Source organism: Passer domesticus, chromosome 3 (genome assembly GCF_036417665.1).
Source record: "Passer domesticus isolate bPasDom1 chromosome 3, bPasDom1.hap1, whole genome shotgun sequence".
Lineage (NCBI taxonomy): Eukaryota > Metazoa > Chordata > Aves > Passeriformes > Passeridae > Passer > Passer domesticus.
The window spans coordinates 4,289,769-4,317,435 of NC_087476.1; the positions used below are offsets into that span (position 1 = coordinate 4,289,769).

Consider the following 27,667-nt stretch of genomic DNA (forward strand, 5'->3'; position numbering starts at 1 on the left):
ATTGACTACAGCTGGGATTTTAATTTGTGTGTTTCTTAAATTGGTTTTCATTTCCAGAAGTCTGTGCTAATATTATTTTCATAGTCACGTGTTCCTCTCTACAGGGGAACACAGTGTGTGGTGCTGGGTATGGCTATTTCTTTCATCTCTCCCCTGAGGGACCATCCAAAGTGCCTCTCCTGTCCTTCAGTGAGAACACAGCTCACTCCTGCACAAGGTACTTGGGGAGTTTGGTTAAGGAGATTTTACTTCAGTGAATGGTTATGCCATCTATAATTGCAGTTCTGGGCAGAAAAGGCTTTGCCCCTCTTTTCAGGATGTCCCCCCCCCCCCCAAGTTTTGCACCCTTTGAGGTCCTTGTCTCTTGCAAGCAGAGTTGTCTGGAGCAGGGCAGAATTGGTGTGGGAGGTGTCCCTATCCCTGGCAGGGTGGTAGAATGAGATGATCTCTAAGATGATCCATTCCAACACTCCCTGATTCCATGGTTCTGTGATGTTTCATTCAACAATTCTTCCTTTAGCATCCAGGAACAGCTATTGACAAAAGTTTTAACCAGTACTTCCCTAAAACAGAAAGTGTATTGGAGAAAGAATATTAAAAAAATGACATTGTACTGAAAATCAGTGGTTGAGGTGACCTGAATTTTGAGTTAATCTGGATATTAATCTGGATTTTAAATCTTTGAGAAGGTCAAACCAAGTCCTGCATTCAGGAATGCACACGTTTGGGCTGTAATCCAAGTTAGCTGAATCCAAGATAAAGAAGAGTCTTATCTGTCCAGATTCATGTCAGGCTTACCTGAAGGTGACACTGACTGAAAACTCATGAGGATGGGGAGATAGTTTTGTAGTGAGAACCTCTCAGTGGCACTGCACACTCCTTTTTGGCTCTGATAGGTCTAACACTGAAAACTTTTGACTTTAAAGAAATCAAGTCTCATGCAGAAAACTGTTACAGATTTAAGATATCAAAATGATGACCAGAAAAATCTTCTCACCAGTACATGCTATGTAAAGGAACAGTCTCCATGGCTTTCTCTCTAAACAGGCATGGGTTGTTGGTATACCCAGAGTATTTGCCAGACATTCATGTTCAATTCAACAACTTCACAGCCTGGAGCTGCCAAGGGGGAGCACAGGTATGTTTGCCCCCTCTGCCTTCTGTGATGCTCAGGATCTTTCCAAGTATCTCACCTCCACACTGACTAAAAGCTCTTGTGCTTCTATTTCCATGTTTCTCACCTGGAGGCTCCTGTTTTAATGAATGAGCCAGAAACTTGATTTGTGTGAATTCTTTTTGCTGCAGAATCAGTGCTACTTTCACTGGCTGGTGTTCTCTGTAATCATCTAGCATCTGTCTGCCACTGTAATAACTGAATTTTAGAATGGTTTGGGTTGGAAGGGACCTTAAAATCCATCTAATTCCAACCTCCCTGCCATAGGCAGGGACACCTTCCATTAGACCATGTTGCCAAATAAAAAATTCTCCAAGTATATCTGAGCTGTTCATGAAGATTGCAATAGGTAGATATATTACCTTTATAGAACAGATGGTTTCCATGGGATTTTTAAAAAAAATATTATTCTTAAAATTTTGCACTTTTATTTATTCAAATTTGTCTAGCTTTGTTCTCCAGCTAATATGACTCTCAATTAATCTGATTTTTAAAAGCCACGCCACCCTTTATTATGTCATATTTTTCCCATACTCACGGTTTGGAGCATGTGATCTTATTATTTCCTGTCTGATGACCTGAACAGTTTATACGTGTTTCTCTGTAAGGTTTTATAGCCTCACCCATCCCTATGACTCTTCCTCTGAAGGTGTCCAATTTTTCAGTGAGATTTTTCAGTCTCTGCATTCTCTTTATGGAAAGGTTATTTGTATGAAAATAAGTAAAAGGATGATTTGCAGCTTTGTTGTTGTTGTTGGTTTTCTCTGCATAACTTGTAATTTCTTTGTGTGTGACTGACCTAGAAGACACAAATAACTAAGTATATTCTGCTTTTTTTCCATGAGCTCCCTTTAGAAACAATCTTCTTTCTTTTAGGTGTCCCATTCCAAAAGTGTTCAAGGTTAGATTGGATGGGGCTTGGAGCAACCTGGGATAGTGCAAAGTGTCAGTGCCCATGGCAGGGGTTGGAATGAAATAGACTTTAAGGCCCCTTCTAACCTAAACCATTATATTATTTGATGATGACATGTATTTTTATTATTTTATTTTCCTTTCCTGTAGATTTTCAGTAGCAGGAACCTTGAGCTCCAGCATTTCTGGATTTCTGCTTGCAAAGATTTTGGCATTGATATTGTGGAAAGCCTGGGAAACACCTCTGTGTCTGAGAGTGTTTTAAATGGACACCTTGGGCAAAAGGTAAAAAATCCAAGGAATTTCAATGTCTCTTAAGTCTCACAGCAATGTTTCAATTAGAATTTGGATAAATAAGAAAGGAACCTGGAGAACAGCCCCCGCCCCATGGCAGCTTGGGAAAAGCTTGGATTTTAAACAGGTTATGAGGGAATGCCCTCATGTTGCACCAGTAAAGTTTTAGACTGGATTTTGGGGAAAATATCTTCACTGAAATGTTTTCAAGTGTTGGGACAGACTGCCTAGGGCAGTAGTGGAATCACTTGGAGGGTTTTTAAAGCCATGTAGATGCTGGCACTTCGGGACATTGTTTAGTGTTGGCCTTGGCAGTGTTGGGTTGATGGTTGGGCTCCATGTTCTTACAGGGCTTTTCCAACCAAAACAGTTCTACAGGTTTTTGGTGTTTTTTCCCAATATCTTTTCCTTTCAGCATGGAAGATTTTAAGATTTTTAAGCAAATTTGAAACAAGGTCTCTGGTTTTTCTATTTTCATTAGAAACTACTATAAAATTTTCCACTATAAGGCATAATCCTATATATTCTTTCTAAAATAACATTCAAAAAATGAATGCAAAATCACAAACACAAAAAGCTGAAGGATCTTAGCATGACAAGTGCAAATTTTTTTCCTACTCATATTTTTTTCCAGGATTGATATGGTCTCAGAAAAAGCTTGAAATTTCACCAAACCTGACTTTTTGAGAGAAATAATAATTTTTCTTTAACCAAACTTTTCTAACAAAAATTCCTATACACCTTTTGCATTTAGCACCATTTAACTATGCACAAGTGGATTTAGTTTAGTGATTTGAGAATACTGAGGGGGAACATCAGCTTTGGTTTCTATCCTTGTTAACACTTTGGTTTCCTCAGCTCTCTCTCAGTATTATTGGTCTACCTGGAACACAGAGTGTTATTTTTTTACTTGAGAATGAAAAATACCAACAAAATGTAATTTTATTTATGCAGTAAATATGTTCTTCTTCCACTATTTCTTTAGGCAGCTGGACGAAGTCCTTTGGGTGCTACCAGGTTGTTAACAGATTAATAACATAGATAACAATGGAATTTTAGTTACAACTGGCCGCAGCTGCTTGTTCATGATTTTAAAGTCTTTTTTTTTTTCCCCTGCTCAGTTCTCTATTGTTCATTAAATTAATTTTCTCTCTGACTGGCAGAAATAAAAGTATTTTAAATGAGTTTTCTTTAGAAGCTCACAGAAAGGAACCTCCTTGGCAGGTCTGTTCTAAGTAGATAGTTCAGATAAAATTCTGTCTTCACCTGTCCAACCTTGCAGTGTCCCAGTGATGTCCCAGTGAGTTTCTCTGACACCAGGGGGTGGATGTCTTTGCTTTTGCTTTGCAGGATCCATGGAAAAACTCCAGTGTTGTACTTGCTGAGAGATTTAGAGGCACTCATGCTGTGCCTTGTTTCTTGCAGTACCTCAGGGAAGGGATTATCTTTGATTATCTCATGATAAGAGCCTCCTTGTCATAATTTACATCTTAATGTATGTAATTCTCCCTTTAATAATGATGTCTCTAATATAAATTAAAACCTTGTGACATTATTTTAATGTGAACCTTGATATTCCTCTCTGTTAGCACTTCCACTTTTTGGAAAAAAGTGTTTTTTAAAACAAGATTGAAAGGTTGGGACTTTGACCCATTGAACCATTAGTGACAGGGCTAAATCCAGGACTGGCAAAAGCCAAGTTAAAGGTTTTTTTTTAACTTCCAAGACATTCAGAAAGCTTCCTCCATGTTCTCATTAAGCAACTCATTGTGTTTGTGGGACTGTTTAAGGAGAAGCCTTTCTTCCTGGAAAAAGCAAGAGTTCTGAGACACACAAGGGAGGAATTATTGTCTCACACTGGTCTATTTGCTATTTGTTTAAATAAAATTAATTAATTTTAAAATATAGAAAATTAGGTGGGGTGGAAGAATCAGAAGTAAGAAAAAAGCCAATAGTGACTTTCTGAGCAATTTATTACCAGAAACCAGGGATTTCTGCTTAGCAGTGACTTGGAATAGGATGGCCCAAGGACCAGGACTATCACTCCTGATGTTTTGGCCTCAGAATAAAACAGCTGATGAAACTACTGTGTCTTACAAAGACTGAAGATAGCACCTTCTCTTTGAAGTAATAATCTACTTATAAGAGTCCATTACATTCTTTCCTTTCAATTGCAGGTGTTTCCACACAGAGTGGATTTCTTGATTGATTCTTTACTATGGCTTTTGAGATATATTCTACAAGTATTCATTGGCCTCAGAAACAGTATCACAGACTTCTGCCAGCCCTTCTTCCTCCAGGCTGCTCACTAACTCTAAGTACATCTTTATTTCCAGCCTGTTTCCAAGAGAGTTGGGCAGAGGGTTGTACACTTCCACTGTGCTGTGGACTACAATCACTCCAAAATCCAGTTTGTTGATTGTGTTTTTCATCTCCCGTGGCTTTTGTTCTTGCTTTCTGTCTTTTTAAGTTCTAATAGACCCTGAAGTCCTCTAGAGCTTTTCAGAGAGCCTGGCTTGAGTGTGTCCCCATGCCAAATCACACAAAATCCCTTCGAATTTCAGTGCTCAGATTTTTCTTAGAACAAAAATAAGAATAGTCATGTTTGCAGAGCAGGAAAAATTCGCACTTGCTGGACAAAAAAGGTAAAGTGAAATGAGGATGTAAAAATCCACTCACTGTGGCTTTTTGGTGGATTCTTTCTCCCCAGGGAACGTCCAATCATAACTACTATGCAACAACTTAACAAAGGGCAACAAGCTGCCCTAAAAAATGATGCTATCACCTGCTACAAGTGGGGAATTAGATGGATGTTGTCAGAATTTTCCAAACAATAGCTTACATCTGTCCTTTAAACTCCACAATTATGGGCAGTCACACTCTTGCATTCCCAGCTGCTGCATCCTGGATTCTCCATTTCTGGAAATATTCATGGCCAGGTTAGGCAGGACTTGAAGCAACCTGGTCTTTTGGAAGATGTTCCTGCCATGGCAGGCAGTTGGAATGAGGTGACTTTTAAAGTCCTTTCCAACCCAGACCATTCTAAGACTCTATGATTCACATGGTGATGTTTTCTTCATTTCTTCATTTCAGGATAGGACCTGTATGTCTGCAGGACTAAGGACTCCCAAAAGATACCAGCTCCTCATCTCCAACACAGCTTTCAGGAACTTTGATGTGAACACTTGCACAGCGATCAGGACTTGTTCTGGCTGTTACCAAGGGCAGGGTGAGTCTGACTTATATTTATTTCTCAGGATTCCCAAATCCCTAGCTTCCCCTCCCATTACTCCTATTCATAGTTTTCACAGATGATCATTGATAACTCCTCTGCACGGGCTGAGATTTCAGGTTCTCCCCAGTCTTTCTGGATGTGGCTTCATCACTCAGTTGAAGCCATATATTGCATTTATTTTAAGACAAACGTAGTCTGATTTCTGCACTGATACAGTGTAAGAGCCTAAATGAGAGATGCGGGACTCCAGGCGGCTCTTCCAACATCCAGTTTATTCCATGCAAGATGTTAGAGCAGTCCAGGGTCGTGGGCGACAGAGCCTGAGCCTACAGCTGTCAGCTGCAGCTGCAGGCAGGCCTGGAGACCCTTAGTTTAGGTTACAAATGCATTATATACTTTTCTTTGCCGAGCATCTTAATACAGTAGAACCAATCTATACCTTAACTTTTATCTATAGCCTATCATAACTAATACAATTACCATATTCATGTTAGTATTCTCCAATCACTAAATGTTAGTACATTACAGTTTAAGCTAGAAGTTGTTCTTCAGTTTTCTTGCAGTGGAAAATTCTGAGACCTTTTTTCTACTTGCAACATTTGCTGACTTGTTTGCCTGTGCTATCTTTCTGCCTGGTAAAAACATCTTCTTGTTTGAGGTGGGTTTATCCTTTGTTCTAAGTCATAAAAACCCCCTTCTAACTAACATACCCTTTGCCTCCTTGGTTATCCAGTAAGACTGGCTCAGCAATTCTTTTCTTCTATATCAAAACTTGCTTCCATCTCTATTCCTTCCTCAGCTTCTACATTCAAAAATCTTTCTTCTAAGCATACATATCTGTGAGACTTTCTTGTCAAACTTTCATCCTTCCCAACAATACAGTTTTCTCAGTGGAAACGGGTTTTATGCACTGCCTTGTTTCTGCATCTTCATTTTGAGAGGTAAAATTTCAAGAGTGATGATTTCTTTAAAAGCTGTGACACAACCTCACAGAATTTCACCAAACTGCTTACCAGCCTAAACTTGAGGTGAATTTGCCTAAGATAATGTGTAAACTAAGCATCCTTCTGAGCTTTGAAGAGGTACTCAAAGGCTCTTTGAAGAATGTTCCAAATGCAATTGCCTTTTGTATTGTAATAAAATGTATTTATATATAAATAAAAGACTGCCCTACAATAACAATACATTAAAAGAAAAGAAGATTTCAGGAGATGAGATCAAAGGACAGGAGGAATAGTAAAATCCAGCTTAGTCAGGGAAAAAACTGGGAATAGGACTGTCAAATAGTAACCCATGTTGTAGGGCACTCCTGCCAAAGCTGACTTGTTACAGTCCATGAGGCAATGATTTTCTGACATTTTTGTAAATATTAATGTGCTCGTAAATTTTAGCCTGCATGAGTATTCAACTTTTTTGTAGCTTTCTATGTTTCAGTAGTGAAAAAGTCCTCCAGACTCACTATTCAGCCTAGGCTTTATTCTGCCAGGTGCTGCAAATATGCAAAAGAGTCAAGAGCATTTACACCATGTACTCACCTCTAAAGAAAAAGGCAGACAGGATCTGTAAGAGTCACTGTAATTTTGGCTGTGGGGACTGTGAATAAATGTTTGGAGTCACTGAGTAGCTGCTGGTAGGACCAAAAGCAGTACCTGGATCAGATGAGTCTGAACCACAGTTACAGCAGGGTACTGGGCAGGTTTGGTCTGGCACAGCAATAGCTATTCCTACAACCATCTCCATTTATTTTCCTGGATCTCCCCATTTTTGTGACTCATCAGATATTTTTTCAAAGGCAAGGTGGAATGAAGTTGGCCTCTTTTACTCCAGAGAGTTGTCTTCAGGCCCATTACATGAGGTGACCATTTTGCTTTTTTTGCTGCTTGTCACCCACAGGTGGCTTTACAGTGACAGCTGAACATCTGAGGTTCACCAATTCCCCTTTCCAAGTGTCCTTCCCCTTCCCTCACTCTGCCATCCTTGAGGACCTTGATGGCTCCACCACGGGACAGAAGGGAAGTCACATCCTGCCTTCCACAGATATCCTGGCAGCATCTTGCACAGCCAGTGCCAACTTCAGCCAAGCTTCTGGTGGCAGTGTCTGTGACAGTGACCTTGTTTTCCACCGTATGGATCTTCATTTGTAAGTAATTGTTCCACCTCCCAAAATGTGGATTTTGCTTTTGTGTGTTGTTCTGAGATTGCTGCTGGTCTGAGCTCAGTCCCAGGAATTCTGCCTCTTTGCTTGGTCCTAAACCAGGTCTAAAGCCTGAGCAGTGGCATCTCTGAATCTGCTGTGCTGCCTCCCATGGCCTGTCACTCCATGGCAGAAGGACAAGGATCTCCTGGAGATGTTGTGTCAGCTCTGGCATTCACACTGATAGCATGGGAAATTGGAAAGAATTCTAATAATAATCCAGTCCTGGGGTTCAGCCAGGTCATTCCCATCAGCTTTGGTGGTTGTACAACTCCCAGTTCTCTCCCAGTTCACATGTCTCCCCAAGCTGGAATTTTCCCTGCCTTTCCCCAGCTGGCAGCTAAGGGGATCCAGTGGAGGAATGCTGTTCAGCCAAGAACTGCCAACATTTCTATCACACTTCCAAATTTCTGACATAAGAAAAAGGGTGAAAAATACTTTTAGAGATCTAAACATCACTCCTGCTTTTCTTCCCATGCTCATCTTCCCTTCCCAGTCCCCTGCTCAGTATTTCACTCTCCTGTTGAAGTAAAAATCTAAACAATTATCCATTTTTTGCTGTCTCAGGTTAGTAGTACACAAGCAGAAATCTTGAAGTGCTCTGTCAGAGGGCTGTTAATTATTCATGTCTGCCTCATAATTAATGTTTTAGAAGTAGGAGGAGAAAAACCCCAACCCTTCCCAAACAGAAAAAAAACGAATCAGCTTTTCCATTGAAGGAGAAAACTATAAGACTTTGAGTTACCTGGAGGCTTTGCATGCGATTACTGTGTCTCATAATGAAACCAAAAGTCTACAAAAATTTAAGAGCTCGGAGTTATTCATATGTAACTAAAAGAATACTGGGTAGAAAGCAAAATAAAAAAAAGACACCTTAGGAAAGATGTCTTTCCTAAGCAGTTAACTATGAAGTCTTGGGGAAATTAATTTCCTTTCTAGTCTCTGTTTACCTTGATGAAATGGACTGCAAGATATTTGGGCTGATGCTGTGTGGGTGGATGTAGCTTCTCTAAATGTTGCCTGTAGAGTGATTTGGGCCCTTTTGGATACTGCCACAATGCAATTGTTAATAATTCATGGCAGTTAAGATATTGAATACGCCTTGTTTCTCCTGGCATTAAAAGGTGGATAAGGAACAAGCACAAGCAGTTCATCTGTACCATTGCTGTTAACTCTGGAAGAATTAACCAGACCTAAATTTTGTCTTCCCAGTAAATTGCACAAGAATTTCCCTGGAAGTGCTCAAGACTAGGTTAGACAGGGATTGGAGCAACCTGGTCTAATAGAAGGTGTCTCTCCCTATGGCAGGGGGTTGGAACTAAATGAGCTTTAAGGTCCCTTCCAATCAAAATCATTCCAGGATTCAATGATTAGTCATATCAATGACTTCTCAATTAAGGTTTTATTTCAAGCAAGTATTTATTTAGCTCCTTTTTATTTGTCTGCATGAGCTGGGAGTCAATTTACGTAAAAGATCCTTGGCAGTCTGAGAAGGAGGAGCCAGATGTTAGCATGTCCTCCTGAGGACTGTGTGCTCAGCAGAGTAACCCAAGGGACCATGAGCATCCTCTCTGTGCTGCTTCCAGATCCTCTCTCCTCAGCAGCTCCCAGCAGCCAAATCACCGTCATGTGAAGCTGAAAGACTTTCAGATCCAGCCAAATGGGTGTGGTGAGTCAGGGAGGCTTTGCTCAGATAGAGCTCCAAAAGTAACCTGGGAGAGGACCAGGATGGGGAGTAAAAGGAGCTGGAGGGGATGAAGAGTAAAAGTCATTAAAATATCTACAGCATGACCAGAGGATGAGGGGGTGGGAGAAGGAGAATGGGTGAATTTTATCCAGATGCATTTGGAGAGTGTTTGCAATAAAAAAGAAATAGTTTGGGATTAATACAGCAAAACATGACTAGAAGCAATTGGCAGAGGTTGAGTAAAGAGAATAAAGATAGGTGAGTGACAGGAAAAAATTCCTAAGAAGTTCCTCTTGGATCCATATCACCTCAATGAAAACACAAAAGCACTGTTGCTTGGCTTTCTTTAGTTTCTGACAAGAAAAGGGTTAAAAATCTCTCTGGAAGAAATCTTTCTATTGTGCTGTACCAGGCCATAGAATATGAGACCTGTCAGGTCTGCAATGTGAATTTTCTATGCTCCTCAAAAAAAAAAAGCATGAAAGGCTTGAGATGGTGGGTGTTTTCACTTATCCTGAATTTCAGGGATGGGATTCCAGCTCCAAAAATCTTGAAGGTTGAGGCAAATAATGGATTTTAAGAGGGGAGACCTAGTATGGCACCCTCCATCTCAAAAACCTCAGGATCAATCCCTAACCCTGAGAGCAACTGGCAAGGACATGCACATGGCCATATTTTTAACCATCTCAGTCTCCAAAATATCAGGGATGTTGCATCAGCACTAACCTTTAGGGAAGAACCCCTGCCTGTCAGGGATAGGACTGTTTGGTGCCAGCTAAAAGAATGTCTGGAACAATTTCAATTATTTATGATACAATGCAGGCAATTGACTGTTTATCTTTGTGCTGTTTAATTTACTAGGATGCATGTGTTGTATTGACACTTTTCCCCAAAATAAACCACTTATTTGGGAGAAAAAAGTGTTTTGTTAAAGTATGGAAGCTCTTTTCTGGAAAGGAGAACTACTATCTTTAACATTTTGTGACTCTCTGTTCTGAACTACCTCACTCAACAACTTCCAGGGAAATGGGGATCCATTTCCAAGCTACCACTGCTGTAACAAAACCCTTCTTCACAAAGTCCAGTTGAAAGTTAAACTAATGTGTCACGTAAGCACACTTTAAAGAGGGGTTTTATGTCTTTTAAAAATGTAATTGGAGCTTATAAAAGTCTTTATAAATTTATATGTGAGAAAGTTATTGAGTAGTCTGAAGCACAGCTTATGCTATGGCACAGCACAGCATGGCTGCAGGCTAGAAACGGCTGCTCCAAATGCCACCGCTACCCATATTATCATGAAACTATGAATCTCTATTAATATTAAAACAAATTTTCATTAAAAAATTGTCATAACATGATTAAGTGACTTTCAAAGTTTCTTCACATTATGCATAATTTTTACAAGAGGAGAGCATTAGAATAATCTGCAGCCTGGCAGCACCTTGCGGCGAAGGGGACTCCAAACATCGGTGGCTGCGCCTGCCAAAAGGGAGTTTCCCTCTTGGTCCTTCTAATTTGCTTTCCTTTTCTCACTGGGGAAGCCTTGGACTTGCTCAGCACCAGTCTTGTGGTTCAAGCCTTTTATTGTCTCCCTCTTCTGCTGCAGAGCAAAAGATTAACTTTTTAGGTTTCATTCCTAAATCATCTCTCACATCCTCTCTGTGTGATGCATTTCTGCTGCAAACCCAGCCACTGCTGATGGGTTGGTGTCCCCCTACCTCTGTGTCTTTGAATAATGAAAAAAGTTCAGATGGTTACTCTAGTTTTGCTTTTTCTTTGATATTTACTCTCTGTGGTGCCTTCAGCTGAACATCTCCCTGCTGTGAAACACCCTCGAAAACCATGAAAAATCATGATTCATCTCTCAATGTCCTCAGTCAGTCTCTGGCCATGTGTCTCCCCACACAGGGGGCAGCTTACATGGTCACTTATCCCATCCTCTGAGGGCTCCTGTGATGTAACATGGAAGGCAAATATTAAATTGTTGACTGCTCAGTTAAATTCATCAGCTCATCTTTAGAGATTCAGCTTTTACTCTGCTGCATTTCTGGCATTTCAGACATCCCACCAAGAGAAATTTGTTTCCCAGTGGAGGACCTTTCCATTCACCCTGCAGTCAGGGGTATGGCTAGCAAAGCCAGGTCCTGCACATTGTTATGAGTATTCAAGACAAGATATTTCTTCAAGACTTCTCCTTCAGCTTGACCATCATCTAAAGTATTTCTAAGTGCAGGGAGATAAATTTAATATTAAGGCAATGTTTGCTGGCCCTAAGCTTTCTTTCCTGGCAAGGAGAAATCTGGCAAGTCTGTTGGATGCTTCTTATGGCCTGGATAGATCAGAGCCAGGTGCATCAGCTGGGACTCCCTGTAATAACCAAGATATTGATCCTAAAATCAAAGAATGGTTTGGGTTAGAAGGGACCTTAAAGATCATTTTGTTCCACCCCCTGCTATGGGCAGGGACACCTTCCACTACCCCAGGTTGTTCCAAGCCCTGTCCAACCTGGTATTGGACACTTCCAGGGACTGTTCAGAGCTCTACCTGATGTGGGAAAAGCAGAGTGAACAAGCAGTCCTCCTCTGGTGTTTGCTATACTAGCACTGCAGACATTTGAACTGTTTGTTTACCAACCACTTTCCAGCTCAGGATTTCTATCTGATTTTAGTTTTCCTGAAAATACCAGCTTGTAAACTGTAGGATCTGGGGAAATGTTTTAAGAACACCAGGAATTTTGGAAGTCAGGGGAAGCAAACTGAAATTCTACTCCGAATGAATCCATCTTGGCTTGTCAGTCACAACCCTTTCTATTCTTGGGAAACCATTTCAATTCTTCTTTTACTTAAAATTCAGCCCATGGTGGTGACTCAGGATCAGGGTCAAAGATCTGGTTATTTCCTAAAAGACTCGTGCATGAAAAAAAATCACTGCTACTAAGGATTCATAATAAAAGACAGATTTGAATAATGAGCTTGGTGTCTCAACAAAGATACACACATTTACTGAAAACAGCTGAAAATTCTTAGTTCTTGGCAATTAAAATAAAGTGAACTGGTCTGGGGCCCAAGATCAAACCTGTAAAGTATTTGATATGGTTATAATTTTGAATTAGCCTCCCTTTGGCCAACAATAAACATGGACTTTTGGTATAAACATTTGGTGTCCCATTTGAAGTTCAATGCTAAATTGTTTCCTGTTTTTGAAGAGGGATAATCATAATGGATTATTACACAAACAGAAAGCATTTAGAGCTAAACAGAGCGCCTGCCTTCGTACACACAGATATGGACCCTTAGGATAAATAAGTTAATGGTAAACATAAACAGGAGAGTTAATATTTGTTCTACTCCATGTTGTTGATTGGCTTAACAAATCCTTTGTGGCCCATATCTGTCGAGCAGTTCTGCACAATGCATTTGAGCTAAATTATATAACAGTTTATACAGTCACAATTGGTGAATTGTGGCTCAGACTGTAAAGCCCTATCCTGTAATCCTGCCATATTTCTAAAGCAAATTGCTCCTTAATTGAAACCTGCTTCGATATAAAAAATACAGCCTTTACAATGAGTCATCCTTTTTTCCCCCTTACAGTTTGTAAAGGCTTCCAGCAGTTTAAAGGGAGGGTTAATATTGCATTAAGACCATTGCCTCCTAGTTTCTTTCAAATAAAGCCAGGAGAAGTTCAGGGGAAGGCTCTCCTCTGATAATGAAGCTCTCCACGTTAATGATGCGTGCAGGCTCCCTCAGATCCTCTGAATTAGAAATACTCGTGGTGTGCCAGCGCTCTTCTACTTCATTAGCATTAAAGAGAGGTAGATTGGTGGCTATTTAGGGCACAGTGAAATCACTGGCTATTTAGGGCAAATGGAAATGGTGCTAATTGTGGCTGGTAATTCCATTAGTAGGGTACTTCCATTTTGGTGCCTTTTTGGCATGGAGGTGAAAAAACAACACACTGACATCCTTTCAGGGGAGTGTATCTCAGGCTTATCGTGTCCTTGCACCAGTTAACTTGTACACTGAGCTGAGAAGCTTTCTGGGCTCCCCAAATTTTTGGTTTGGTTGTGGGCAGCCTGTCAGGAGTTGGAAATGAATTTATGGGTGGCAACACCTCAAGCAATGCATGTAAAAGACAAGGACACAAAATTCCAGGCCAAGAAAACACTGGAGATTCCAGGTCAGAAGTTATCTCTTGCTCCTTTTCCCTCCTGGGTCATGAACAGGCTTTCAGCTGAACATGAGCCAGCTGTGCCCAGGTGGGCAAGAGGCCAAAGGCACCTGGGCTGTGCCAGCTCTGGGGTGGCAGCAGGGCCAGGGCAGTGCTGTCCCCTGTGCTGGCACTGCTGGGGCACCTCCAGTGCTGGGGACAGCACTGGGACCCTTATGACAAGAAGGACATTGAGGGGCTGGAGCGTGTCCGGGGAAGAGAACAGAGCTGGGGAAGGGGCTGGAGCACCAGGAGGGGCTGAGGGAGCTGGGAAAGGGGCTCAGCCTGGAGAAAAGGAGGCTCAGGGGCGACCTTGTGGCTCTGCACAACTCCCTGACAGGAAGGGGCAGCTATGGGGTGTGGGGATGTGGTCAGGCTTTGCTTCTAGAGAACAAGGCAGGAGACAAGAGTACCTGGCCCCAAGATGCACCAGGAGAAGTTTGGATTGAATATTAGAAAGAGTTTCCTCATGGCAAAGGAGGTCAGGCATTGAAATGGGCTTTGTGGGGCAGTGGTGCTCATAACTGTCTAAAAACAGAGTTAAGTCTCCATGCCTGGAGGGATTTAAAACACATGTAAATGTGGCATTTCAGGACATGGTTTAGAGGTGGCCTTGGCAGTGTTGGGTTTCTGGATGGACTCAATGATCTCAGAGATCTTTTCAAACTTAAAAGATTCTATGATTCTATAACTTGTCTGTTAAAAGTAGACACACAGGAAAAGATATATTTCACTTAACTGTAGCCATCTGGAAGTTTGCTATGCATTTTAAAATATTTATTTGGGCTCTTCTAAATATTGGTCTCCAACATAAATGGATTCACATTTAATTCACTAGTTAGTGAATTCACATTCCCATTCACTAGCTATTGGATCTACATGGCTGGTGTGGAATTGCCACCTAACCTTCTAACGGGTCAGACTTATACCCTAGCAGGACTGTTCCTTCCAAGGTTTCTTTATCTTTACTTCTCCTGTAAGTACTGGGGAGAGTCCCCCAGTAAAAGTGATTCAAGCTGTTCTCTTCAGAATCCTCTGGCAATGAAAATGAAAATAAATAAAGAGTAAAACCATGTAAATTAATGTTGTAGAGAGGATGAGTCTGAGTCTCTGTCATTTGCTACGACATTGGGCATCTTTACAACTCAGTAAGGCTCCTTCTGATGTGCAAGAGAGTTTTGCATTATGTGTGGTGTTCTTCTGCTGCTAGAATACCTGTGCAGGTGCTGATAGCTGTGGCAATAATGTGCTTGTTGTCATTTACTTGCTTAATTAGCAGCCTAATATCCTGGTCCAGTTAATGCCCATAACAGGAGGTTTATTAGCGGTACAAAAGCTGTTTAAGCCTTATAAACTCCTTCCAGTTTCATTGGTCTGCCAATATCTTCTGGTTGAGTGATCCTTTGCTGATTCACACTTTGCTTTACCACTGCTGCTTCTCAGCTGAATGTTTCTGGGTAACCAGAAAGTGCTTTGACAAAGTGACAGACACTAGAATAACAAAAAAAAAAAAAAAAAAAAAACCCACAAAAAAACCCCCAAAAAAACCCCCACCAAAACAAAACAAAACAAAACAAACCAAACAAACAAACAAAAAAAAAAAAACAACAAAAAACCCCACTGATTTTAAAAGATAAAAGAAAAATACATCTGGGATGACTGCTCTGGTGACTTTGCATCATCTCCAAAGCACGTGGGGAAAAAAAAAAAGCAACAATCCAACCAAAAACTACAAATACAGGCAAATTTCAGGACGACGCAAGTTTTAGCACTGTTTTGGGTTAGTAAGCCATAAAGCCATATCCAGGCTGAGAGGTTAGATAATATGCTGGGATGTGTAGTTGTAAGGTAATGCTTCAAATATTAAGAAAAATTATTCAAGGGATGCTTAAAAGAGGGGATTTTTAAAGCTTATTGTTAGCTTAAATGCCAGAACTGAGAGGAGTCTACTGCAACCTCAAATCTAAAGGGTTTATGACCCCTCATGATATCAGTGTTAATGTTGATCTGTTCAGTAAGGGCTTTTTCTCCTGACTAGACTGGTCAGAAATTAGGAGTGCCAAGTTCTAGTGAAAAAGGGGCTTGACTTCTCACTTGGTTGCTCATAAGAACTGCTGTACTAAAAGTTCACCAATTTTGTGAAGGATTTAAACAGTCCACAGGAGCAGGCAGAGAACAGCTCTTTGAATTACACAGGACTTTTTTGAAACTTTTTGACCACTCAAATGGGAGTGAATAATCACAAAACCACAGAATGCTTTGGGTTGGAAGGGACCCTAAATATCACTTTATTCCAAATCCCTGCCATGGGCAGGGACACTTTCCACCAGAACCAGGTTACTCCAAACCCCACCCAGCCTGGGCTGAGGCTAATAAGAAGACTCCACCAAATTTCATGAAGACCCTAAAAGTTGAACCTGAGTCCCATGAGTCTGGCAGAGGGAAAATACTCTGCCAATTTAGAAGTTGGTACTCTGTTAAATCTGCTCTGCTCTCTTCCTCTTCCTTTACTCCTCCATGCTGCATCTCTCTTTTTCTCTTTCTCTTTTTACAGCACTTGGGACAAAATGTTGTTTCTTATGGTATTTATAAATAATTACAAAAATGGAGACACATTCTAAGGGAGATCCAGTACAGCTGCTGTAATTCAAATAAAAATAGAACTGTACAGGTTGCAAAATAACAGAGTTCAATGCAAAAATGTAATAACTTGTTGGTTTGTTTTTTTTTTTTCTTTCCTGCAGAAAAGATGCTCCTGACATTCCCTATAATTTAACCGTGACTGACAGTAGGAATAAGTCAAACACAGTCAATTATGTCCCTGATACTTTATCAAACCTGTATGGCTGGATGGTTCTTCTCTTGGATAAAGAGACTTACACGCTGACATTTGACAACCCTTCGGTCAGCAAACAGCTCCAGGTAACACGGGAAGGTTTTATAATTTCAAAATTATATCTGGAAGAGATAATCATGCTTTCATCTCTTTGGACGAACAGAGAGAAATAAAATAGAGTTAAGTGCAGTGAGAAAGTCTCTCTGAATTTATAGGCTCAGATAAGATGACTGATAAGCTCTCACTTATCTCTTAGATAAACTCTCAGTAGTCACCTGGAACAAAAAGGTAATGGAATCATGGAATGGTTTGGGTTGGAAAAGTCCTTAAAGCTCATCCAGTTCCATCCCCTGCCATAGATAGGGACACCTTCCACTAGACCAGGTTGCTCTAAGCCCCATCTCACCTGGCCATGGACACTTGATGATTTTGGATGTCTTAGGTGAAAATTCAGTGTGGTGCTTAGGAACCAACAGTTTTTTTTACTGCCTTAAATGTTGAAGCAATTTTCAGAAGACATTGATTCTCCTCACCTTTCAAAAGTGATGAGGGGAATTGATTTTTTTCTAAATTTACCATCACCTCCTGCTTAGTTTTTAATCTCTTTTCCTGTTTCCAACACATATTGCCTGTGAGGAGCATTATCCTTCTTACCCCTTTATGCTGCACTCCATGGAGCTCTAATCACAGACTCAGGCATGTTTCTTTTGGTTCCCTCTCTCCAGTATTCAGTGACATTTAGCAACTTCAAGGCTGGGAATTACCTGCTGGTGGAACACAGGGATCTTCCTGCCCATCTTGAGGCTGTGGTGTCCTGTGGGACAAGGAGGGGACAGCCACTCCAGTTGGTGCCTTCGTATGGACAACACAGGAGCTGTGATTGGCATCTTGACAGCAAGCTGGGGAAGTTCACCTATCTGGGTAAGTGCAGTGTGGGGGTTGCAATCTACATTTGTGATCAAGAATGGTGACAGAGCTGATGCCTCGTTAATTTAAACCCCAAATCTACTCAAGGCCAGCTTTCAGTGGCCTTTCAGTAAGAGAGAGGTCCTTCAAAATGCTGATCAAATATGTAAGTGCACATCAGGTCCACCCCTAACTGATCTGTCTGATGCCTGACCTAGAACAAAAGGAACAGGCCATAAATAGTGGGTAATGTCACATCAGCTGTATTTGAGTTGGCTTTTTTGAGTGGTAATGGCATTAAATTCCACCAATGACCTCTGCTGTCAGCTGCTCCTACATGACAGATATCATTAATAAAAAACATGGTCATCGTGCTAGGCTGAGCCCATTGAAGGCGGTAAGATTACTGGGAGAGAATTTTTTCTAGGGCTGGAAACTTCCAAAGACATCTTAAATGTTTGCCTATGTGACTTTGTACATGAGATCATGGAGAGTGGTGGAAATTTTTTTTTAAGAAATGGACATTTTCCATAATACCCCTTCTCAAGTAAATAATTTTATAAATATCTAAGCTCTATATGTCAAAGGCAAGGTAATGATCATTGCCTTTATTAATAGCAGCAGAACTAGAAATCACAAATATATTTTGGTGTCTTTGAGAAGATTATCTTCTCCTTCATGACTCATACAAGGAAAGTAAATATGATGACTTTCATTTTAACAGATTATTTTTTCTTCTGTTCCATTAAATGTAATGAAATTCCCTTGATTTTGGACTACTGAGATGGCATGCCAATGGCTGTCTCATGTAGGATAGCTTTAGAACAATCATTGTGACAGTGGAGAGGAAAACACACCTGGAATGTGCTTGGTCTGGCAACAGTGAAAATCAACCAGTGTGGAAAACCACATTTGTGGAGAAGTGGGGAAGCCCAAACCTTAATCTCAGTCTGAGGATCACACTTGCTGTGTCCCCCTCTGGTCCTTCAGCCACTGTCACAGCAAAGCTTGTGTTTAACATTTTAGCTCTAAAAATGGGCTGGATGTACCCAGGCTTCAAAATATAAAATATCCCTGTGCTTGCTAAATCCCAAAGTCTACTGGTGTACTGGTCACCATCTGGGAGTCTGCCTGGTTTAGGCCAAAGCTGTGCCAGGAATTTGGCCAGCATTACAACCATGTAGATTATTGGGGTCCTGGTCTTAGGTCTGCATCCTGGCCCTATTTAGATACAGTTTAAGTGTAAATTGGCTACTGTAAATTTAGCTATTTTGTCTAAACCTTACCAGAGATCATGTAAAGTATTTACTGAAAGAAGAAAAATGTTTTATTATTTCTGTTTACTAACAGCATAAACTTGTTCCTTCAAATATAAACGGTGATTGCATTTCAGTTTGCATATCCTGTTTTGCACTGTCAGAGCAGTAGAGGAAAGCTCAGAGAATGGCATCTGTAGCTTGGTCTCTGCTGTTGAAAATAGAGGAGATGAGAGTCTTGGGAAGACTGGGCCAAAAGTGGTCTGGCTGGTATATGTCACTCTTGCATCACAGATACTTTCCTGTCCTTCTCTTGCCTTACTTTCATCTTGATTTTTATTACACAAAGAGCTTGTTGTGGTTCCTCATTTTACTAGAGAAGCAATAATACAACACACACAAGAGGAAATTTATGAAAACACCTAACATGTATAATTCATGCTGTGAACATTTTCTGCGAGGACTTTTATAGGAGTGAGATCCATAATTCAGTGTTGGGTACCTAATATCTATGCTGTCGGTGTAAGGTAAAAGTTTGAAACAAAGCAGATTCCTGGCCCTGGTGTGGGATTTCTCTCCTTCTCTCCACTGTGCAGGCTGAGAAGGTGAGGATAATTAGCCAGCAGAGCAGATTGATGGACTTTCCATCACTCAAGGTCCTTAGAATGCTTGTCTGTGTTTCAGGGAAATATGCTCCAGCTCTGGGGGAAGCTATTAGAAACCTCATGAGGTGAGATTCATGCTCTGTAGGAGGTCAGAGAAAGCTGCCACAATAGTGCCTTCTGGCCTTAAAACCCCACCAGTCCACCCACCCACCCAGAGAGGACAGGGCTAGAAGGTCTGGCCTTCAGAACATCTCCCCGCCTAACTCTGCAAGTTGACTCTTTTAGATTTTTTTTTTTTTAATATTTTATTTACATTTAGCTATATATGAAATAATTAGCCAACTAATTAATCCCGTTTACAAGCTTTGTCGGATTCTTCAGCTGTCAGTCATGCCCGAGCCCAGGGCCGGCGTTGAGTCTTACCTCCCTCCTTCATCAGACTTGGTCTCGTCTCCATGGCTACAGGCTGCATCTGCTGACACCCCACTCTCTATTTACTGCTTAATTAAGAATTTCACGCTCAGCCCTTATCTGCTGCTAAGAACAAGAACACACTGTTAAGAAACTCCAAATTTAGGCTGCTGCACAAGGAAAGCCTTTCTTGTTGTCCTGACTGCGTGGAGCCTCTTTAACTACCCTCTTGGCAACTGCGCTGCCACCCTTCAATCAAAAATCATTAAATGGGGCAGAGATAATGAGCATGTAGCATATCAAAAGGAGGATGTTTGCTCGGGCTAAGGAGGAAAAGCTGTAAGGGCCTATAAGCAGCCGCCACTTCAAAGGGAGAAGGGGCTGATAAAGAGTCATTTGTTCCTGTTTGACTTATGTAAAAGGTCTGGTATGTCGCAGCCCCGTCTAGCAGACGCGGGTCCCCCTTCTCCAGGCTCGTGTGTCAGCGCTCGGGCAGCTGGGCGCAAACAGCATCAGCCCGAGCATAAAATCACTTGACTCCATGGCCACAATGGGCACTTGTAGGGGGTGGCGGAGGGAGGGCCAGGGGACAATGGGAAGACAATTATTGCAGCTGCTCGGGAGGGCCATAATTCTTCCTGCCCAAAGTCGGCGGCTCTGGCGTATATTAGTCATCCTCCAACTTTTGGAAGCGCGTCGGTGGGGTTTCGACAGCTGCTGGTGTACCACCTCTTTGCAATAATTGTACATTCTGGCCGGGGTCAACTCACTTTTGACCCTCTGCTTTTGTGCCCCTCAGAAAGCCTTTTAGGGCAAACTGTGGGGAAGTGGCAGGAGTGCATTACATCCAAAAATTAACGTCGGTAAATACGGATCAGATGCCAGCTCATTAATGAGCAGGCTCCTGAATTCACACAGCCTTTTACTCAGGCCTGCATGGGGGAGAAAATGGGGAGAAGGGGAAGGAAAACGCCGTGACTGAGAAGATATTGTTATTCAAACGAAGCAGGCATCAGAATGAAGCCACCTTGGCCAGAAGTCTGCATTGGGCTCAGGCTTTCTCCATGCCCTCTTCCATCCAAAACTGCCTGGTGTCATGCAAAGTGTTTGTTTATCTTTAGAAGAAAAAAAAAATCTGTCTAACACAAAAGGCAAGAAAATAGACCGTATGGAGGGGATTAAAGGAGTTAAGTTGCACTGATGGTTGGAGTCTTGTAAATTAGGCTTGGGAGCCTAATTCCTGTAAGTTAGGCTTGGAGGAGAATGCAGGGGGTGCTGAATGGGGGGGGAAATAGTTTTTTTAATGTAATGGAGAATGTTTCTGTTATATGGGCAATGATCCTATTAACAAAGATAGTCACTGCTTCCTACATACATGAAACTCTCTTAACCAGCCTCCAAGCCACTTTAAAAATCACCTCTTCAGACCATTTTAAAAGAATCTGCATCAAAGGACAGGTAACCCCAAGTCCCTTGAGGGTTCTGGGTGAAGGGGAGGCTTAGGGAGCTTGAAACATCCCATGCCAGTCATTTCTACATCACCAGTTTTGCTTTGACATGGTTCATAGCATCACCCTGATTTTCTCTGGGGCACCCTATGTGCTAAGAGAAGTGATCCTCAAAGGTCACTGTGGGCCTGCAATTGTGGTGTGACTCTGAAACACTCATGGGCTGTGGCTCAACCACATTTCAGGGGAGTGAAATATGATATGACCACGCTGAAGCAAAAAAAACCCCAAAAAATAACACTTAAAACAAGAGTGGTGGACAGAAGCATCCCACTGGGACATCTGGGATATTTTTTAGGAGAAATATCCTTTGTAAATTGCAATAATAACATGATGAGCTTTTTAAGTCTGTTACAAATTTCAGCATATGGTGCCACAGCATGGTACTGCTCCTTGGTTAAGGTCTCTGGGCAATACTGGAACTGGCTAAAAACCAGAGAGATGTTGTTTCCTTTTAGTTCAATTTTGAAATGTTTAAACCATTTTTTTTTTGAATGAAACAAAGTGTTGGCTTCCTTCACCTCCAGATTTCTCTTGGCTTTTTTTTCCCTAAAATTTGAAGTGCTGGACAGAAATGTTATTGAAAACATCACTGAAAGGATTATCAAACTTTTTATTTATCCCAAATACATTTTTCAGTAGACACAACTTTTATGCAGATGGGTCATCCTGCTGACTTTGCTCAGGCTGCTCATGTGTGAGCTGTTAAGAGGGCCTAAGGCTGAACCTCACATTACTGCTGTGTCAGAAGCAGGTTTACAATTTCCATAGTTCTTAAAAAAAATAATTTGATTATACTTATTGTCTTTTCTAGATTCCTAAAGAATGACCTCACTTCCATTAGGCTCTGTGGGTTTCTGTAATTGCTTTGTATAGGAGGAAAAACACTCTAAAGAATGTTTGTTTCTAATATTAAAATACAGAAAATAAATAAACACAGATATTTTCTGCAGCCCTATTGCTTGGGGGCAAAGGAGAATCCTAGGTGAAAGACATGAAGAATGGAGTTAATTCTTTACAGAGACTGATTTTACAGGGATAAATCTTTTCTTCCAGCCAGATAAAACTCACCCATATCAGTTGTTTCAGAGGGCCAGTTGACCAGATGTGGGCTGCTCAGTGACCTCCATGAAATGCAAGTCAGTTCTTTGAAAAGAGGTGCCCCTTGTAAGCATAAAATCATAAAATTATTTATGTTGGAAAAGAACTTCAAGGCCACCAGGTCCAGCCTGTGACCCATCCCCACCTTGTCACCCAGACCAGAGCACTGAGTAATTTTTTTAACTGTTCCAGATGTGGTGACTCTACCAATGTCCTGGGCAGTCTCTAGCAATGCTTAACCACCCTTTCAAGAAAGAAATTCTTCCTGATGCCCAACCTGAACTCTCCTAGTGCAGTTTGAGGCCATTTCCTCTTGTCCTCTTGCTAATTACCTGGGAGAAGAGATCAACACCCACCCAGCTAGGATCTCACACCAGGTAGTGGCAGAGAGCAGCAGGATCCTCCCATGGACTCATTTTTCTCCAGGCTGAGTCCCTCCTGCCCCGTTCCCTCAGTTGTTTAAGTTTTGTAATAGACACAAAGAGACAAAACAACCTTCTCCTGGTGGGTGAGCTCCTGTCCTTCTGGCATGGAAGCAGAGAAACCGGAGAGTGCAGCAGTTACAGAAATAAGATGATGAAATGCCCTTTTAATCCTGTCAGGGTTGATGTTTTTTTGATTATGTGACACCTGCACGAGGAATTTTATGCAAATGCCAATCTTCTGTAAGTAAGAATCTGTGTCCGTCAACCCAAAGACATATATACATATATATGTATGTGTATATGTGTGTGTATATATATATATATATATATATATATATATATATATATATAAAAATAAAATTGTACCTGGCTATTTATATGTATATAAAATGGGTTTTTACACCTCTTCTCCCTAACACATTGTCCTCATTATATCACACTTCTGGCTATCTCCTGCAGAAGATCCTCACAGGGGATGACAAAACACCCTCTCCTGGTTCTCCAGTTTCTAGAGGTGTGTCTCACTGTGTTGTTGATGGTGCTGTCTAAAAAGTTTTGATTTCCCAGTGATGGATGTTAGCCCAATTGATGTTAAATAGCATGGAGCTGCTTGTTATTTGTAAGTCTGGCTATTGGAGCCATTTATCCTAGTTTCAGCCCTTCCTAATATCCACAGGCAAAATTCCGAGTCACTGCAAAGCTGATAAAACACTGAGTTGCTCCTCCTTCATGTTCACTCAAGGAGCCCTGAACCAGGAAAAGTTACCAGCAGTATCATCCAGAAGGCCTATATTTATGATCCACAGCCCAAACATCCAGGAGGAACTGTAATAAGGCAGAAAATTGATGAGCCTTATAAAGGTTTTATACAACTAAACCCTGGAGCCTTATAACTACATTTTGCCAAGAGTCACCTTAATTCAATGTTTACTAATGATGTCCTTCATCTGTAGTGCCTGTATCTCTTCCTGTCCTGTAAAACCCAGTGATAACGTACTCAGCAGCAAAACAAAACCACCAGAAGGACTGTGTCACTGTAGCCTTGATTAATCCCAAGGCCTTTATCTTTCTTGATCAGTTTTTGGGTGTATTCATGGGAAAAGGCAACAAAAAACTGCTGATTCACAACTGATGCACTTTACACCCCATCGATGTAAATAATTGTACAAGGATGTAAATAATCGTACAAGTTTCAATGAGAATTCTGGGGGGAATTGTGTCCCTGATTCTTATGCTCATGTCAAGAGTATAAATATCTTATAATGGTTTGAATTGTCATGTTCTCTGGTAGGATGACACTTCAAATATGAGAAACTTTTATTTTTGCCCTGACTCTGGACAGGGCAATGATAAAACTCTGTACTGAATTAAGTCTTAATGTTCCTTTCTTCACCATATAAGGGGATTGAACCCCATTATGAGGTCTGTGCACCATATTGATCAAGTTTTATGTCCCCTCAGGATTTAATTAGAACAGCTTTTCTCTGAAAAATACAAACATCCTTAATTAGATGATTTCACTCTGGTGCCTGCAAAAGTAAGCAAAAAAAAAAAAAAAAAAGGCAAAACCAACCAAACAAAACAAACCAAACAAATCTCACAAAATATATTGAGGTGAAAAAGAATAGTGTCAGGGCTTGGTTGTCTTGTTTTTCCTAGCCCTGTTTTATCAGCTTTGGCAACTGTTTTGCCCTGTGTGAGAAGGAAAAACACCATAACCATAAAAATACACACAGATGTATTGTCTGAAAGCCACAAGAGCTGTGTCAGAGGCTTTAAATCAGCAGCTTCATGTCATCTTTTTCCCCTCAAATGTTCACCTTGTGGCCACTCAAGGCATGCTGCTGTTCAGTGTGAGCTCTGTGTGATGGTTTGGGGCAGATTGATTTGACTGATACATGGATCAGATCCCAGCTACCGTTGGGAGAGAAGGTGTCACTGAAGAACAGGGCTGAGGCACCTGATTACTAATTAATCAGACATGAGAAAAACCTCATGGAATCGGTTTCTATTTAATTATGGAAGCCTCATTTGGCATAGGAGCATATGCTGCTAACTCAATCGAGTGCTTTCAACTGACATCAAATAGTAATTATCAGAAAGAATCAAGTTTTTTGATTATTCATACTAATTTATTGAACACTTAAAATTAATGAACCTCAGTTATTTTAAATTTGCTCAGTTGCACTGGGAGAAAAGGAGAGAGATAGGGAAGGCCGGGTTTCACAATTTAAAAGTACAGAGACTTGTTTAAAGATAAAATAAGTAAATTACAATATGGCATGAAATCCCAATGGTGCGTTGATGCACACAGAGGAAAGTTCCAGGCATGTTCTGGAACTGAGAAAAGTTATGACAATGGCTTCATTGATACAATTCTTTTACCCCCCCCCAAAAAAATCTTCCACCAACACTTTAGGGTCACCATAAGGGGCTGGGCAGAGGACAGGAGATTTATTTGTTTGTCAGAGTGTTTCTATTTTAACCTACAGTTGTTCCAGTCTGGTGACTGAAAGGAAGTGCCTTTATATGCCACAGGAGATGAAGAGGAGGTGGGATTTTAGCTGGGTCTGAAGCAGCTTTCTCCTGCTCCTCTTTGATTTGCATTATTCTGGCCCTTCTCCTGCTGACAATACATGGGCACAAAGGTTACCACTGTGATAATTGCTGCTGACCCCTTTTCACAGCAGAGAACACAGGGTCCCTGTCTCCAGTCTATAAAGTCTGACTAATTAAAGCATCTCTTTCAGATACCAGATTTTGGGGGCAAAAAAAAAAAAAAAAATTCAAAACGAAACTACAAAACAAAAGCTGTATTTCGCTGTTTGAGCCAGTTAATACATTATGCATTCAGTGGTGTGATATCGCTTGTGTGAGTGGTACTGTTGTGGATTTATAGTGGGATAAATGAGATTTGAGTTCCAGCCTAGAATTTCTGATTGTTGAATGTTTTCTTTTTAGCTGTTTCTAATGAGTTGTCTTGAGACCTTCCATATCTGTAAATTAAAATGTGTTTGTTTAATCCTTTCTCAATGCATAAAAAAAAAGGACCAAAAAATGCTTCGAAAACATGTCTAGTTGCTCTTAAAGAAAATGTTTTTTGTAATAAATTTATAATTTTGTCAGGAATTCATGTGTGGAAATTGATTTATTATTTTTTTGGGGTGTTAATTTGAAAGACCTTGCTGTAATTCCCTAAAATTCTCTGTGTTCAGTCACAGGAGCTGACTTAATTGAGGTCATACTGAAAGAGAAGGAAAGAGTGGCTTTACCCACCCAAGGTATGTGATAGTCTGTGTCAGAAAACATTGGTCTGGGAGTCACACAATTTCTTTTTTATGGCTTTTTCATGAGTAAATTGCTATCTTTCACTTCAATATTTTGTACATCTATCAAGCCAACAGAGGCTCTTGGTATTCATTTAGGTGTTCCATTGAGCCCTATCTACCATTGCTCGAGATAAATGTGTGATTCCACAGTATAAAACACTATAAACTTTCCCTGGGAAATACCACAGCAGATCAGAAAGGTCATGGAAAATGTAAGACTACAGAGCATTTTAGTGCTCCATAGTCTGATATTATTGCTTAGTTTCATGTTGAATCAGACAGAAAAATATACCAGAGACAAGAGACACCTCCAAATGTTGATATTTTTTGGTATTGTTGCCTAGAGATGCTACCTGGAAGAGGGGCTAGACAGAGTTAAAGGAATAAAGTAGGAATTGATTGAAAGGTCTTCAAAGGATACACCTTAGGCAGCACAGGAGCCCGGCCATGGCTCTGTCCAAGATGGACCCAAGATGGACCCAAGATGGACCCAAAATGGACAACTGGTCATAAATTTTCCCACTTTTATAAGTTTTGGTCCATTTACATATTGGGGTTAACTGTCCAATTACAGCTGTGGGTTATGAAGTCCCATCTTCCCAGATTGCTTTCCTCCATGTGCTGTTGTTTTCACTATTTGGGGCTGAAGTTGCAATGGTATCCTTGGTTCTCGGGCTGGAAAAGGATTGTTTTGTTTAACTAAACTGTGAATACAACTTGCTAACACTTTATATGAAGTTCAGAGTCACACACTAAGGCAGAACAGAATCTGAAAAATGTGAAAGCTAAAACTTAAGGCATCATATAATCTGACTTACTATGTTGTGATTAACAATAATCACTTATGTGGGAAAAGGGTTTAGAGACATTTTGGCAGGGTGGTTCACCCAGAACAAACAAGTGATTGGAGAGACAGACCCAAACTTAAGGAACTCGACATGGGTTTAATTTCTGTGTTTCCCTGTGCTGACAACAGAGGTTTTTTGTATACCACAACATTATTGAGCTGGATCTTGCCCCCAAAACCTAGGCATGTGCTTCCTTCTATATTTTCAATCACCAAAGAAGCTTTCCTCAAGAAAAAAATGCCAAAATTCACTTTACAGTGGAAGGACAGAAGTAGGTGCTTGCACAGGCCTCCAGAGGGAGGCCCTGCCTGCATTAGTCTAGGATTTACTGAACTTAGTGTGCAGGATTTTCCCTTGAAGGCTTCCCTTCCTCTCCTTAGGGACAACAAACTTAGGGGCAGTTCATTTATGAAGCCTGGCTAGTTAGCTCTCTAAAATACAAGTGCAAGTCAATCAGCTGCGTTTTTGACATTTTTGAACTCAGTTTCTTCCAATATTTTCCTAAGGCTTTGATTTTATTTATTTTTTTTATTAACCTGAAAAAAAAATATTGGAGAAGGGGCAAGACTCTCTATGTGTCTTGGTCAAGCTGCTTTTCTAAGGCAGGTCTTGATCACCCCTTGGAATGGGAAAATTGCTTTTCTGGATGTTAGCAATCTTCTAAGAGTTGATCACTAATTATTTTAAAATCTTCATACTTTGGGAAAGCATGGAAATTCCTGTGCCCTGGGAATTCA

At 40.8% G+C, this 27,667-nt stretch overlaps 1 protein-coding gene across 12 annotated transcripts in view; it reads left to right on the forward strand.

The window, feature by feature from the left end:
* PKHD1 (PKHD1 ciliary IPT domain containing fibrocystin/polyductin) overlaps positions 1–27,667 on the forward strand; it is a 238,684-nt gene that overhangs the window by 117,185 nt on the left and 93,832 nt on the right. For 11 of the 12 annotated variants that reach the window (XR_010357918.1, XM_064411623.1, XM_064411625.1 and 8 more), the window contains 8 exons: positions 105–217; positions 1,048–1,138; positions 2,237–2,371; positions 5,474–5,609; positions 7,509–7,755; positions 16,450–16,627; positions 17,267–17,462; positions 25,969–26,034. Coding sequence is in view for 11 of the 12 variants with exons in the window: in XM_064411623.1 (XP_064267693.1) it covers positions 105–217; positions 1,048–1,138; positions 2,237–2,371; positions 5,474–5,609; positions 7,509–7,755; positions 16,450–16,627; positions 17,267–17,462; positions 25,969–26,034 (1,162 nt within the window). In the remaining variant the exon portion in view is untranslated. The remainder of the gene's footprint in view (positions 1–104; positions 218–1,047; positions 1,139–2,236; positions 2,372–5,473; positions 5,610–7,508; positions 7,756–16,449; positions 16,628–17,266; positions 17,463–25,968; positions 26,035–27,667) is intronic. The other variant, XM_064411624.1, reaches the window with a different exon arrangement.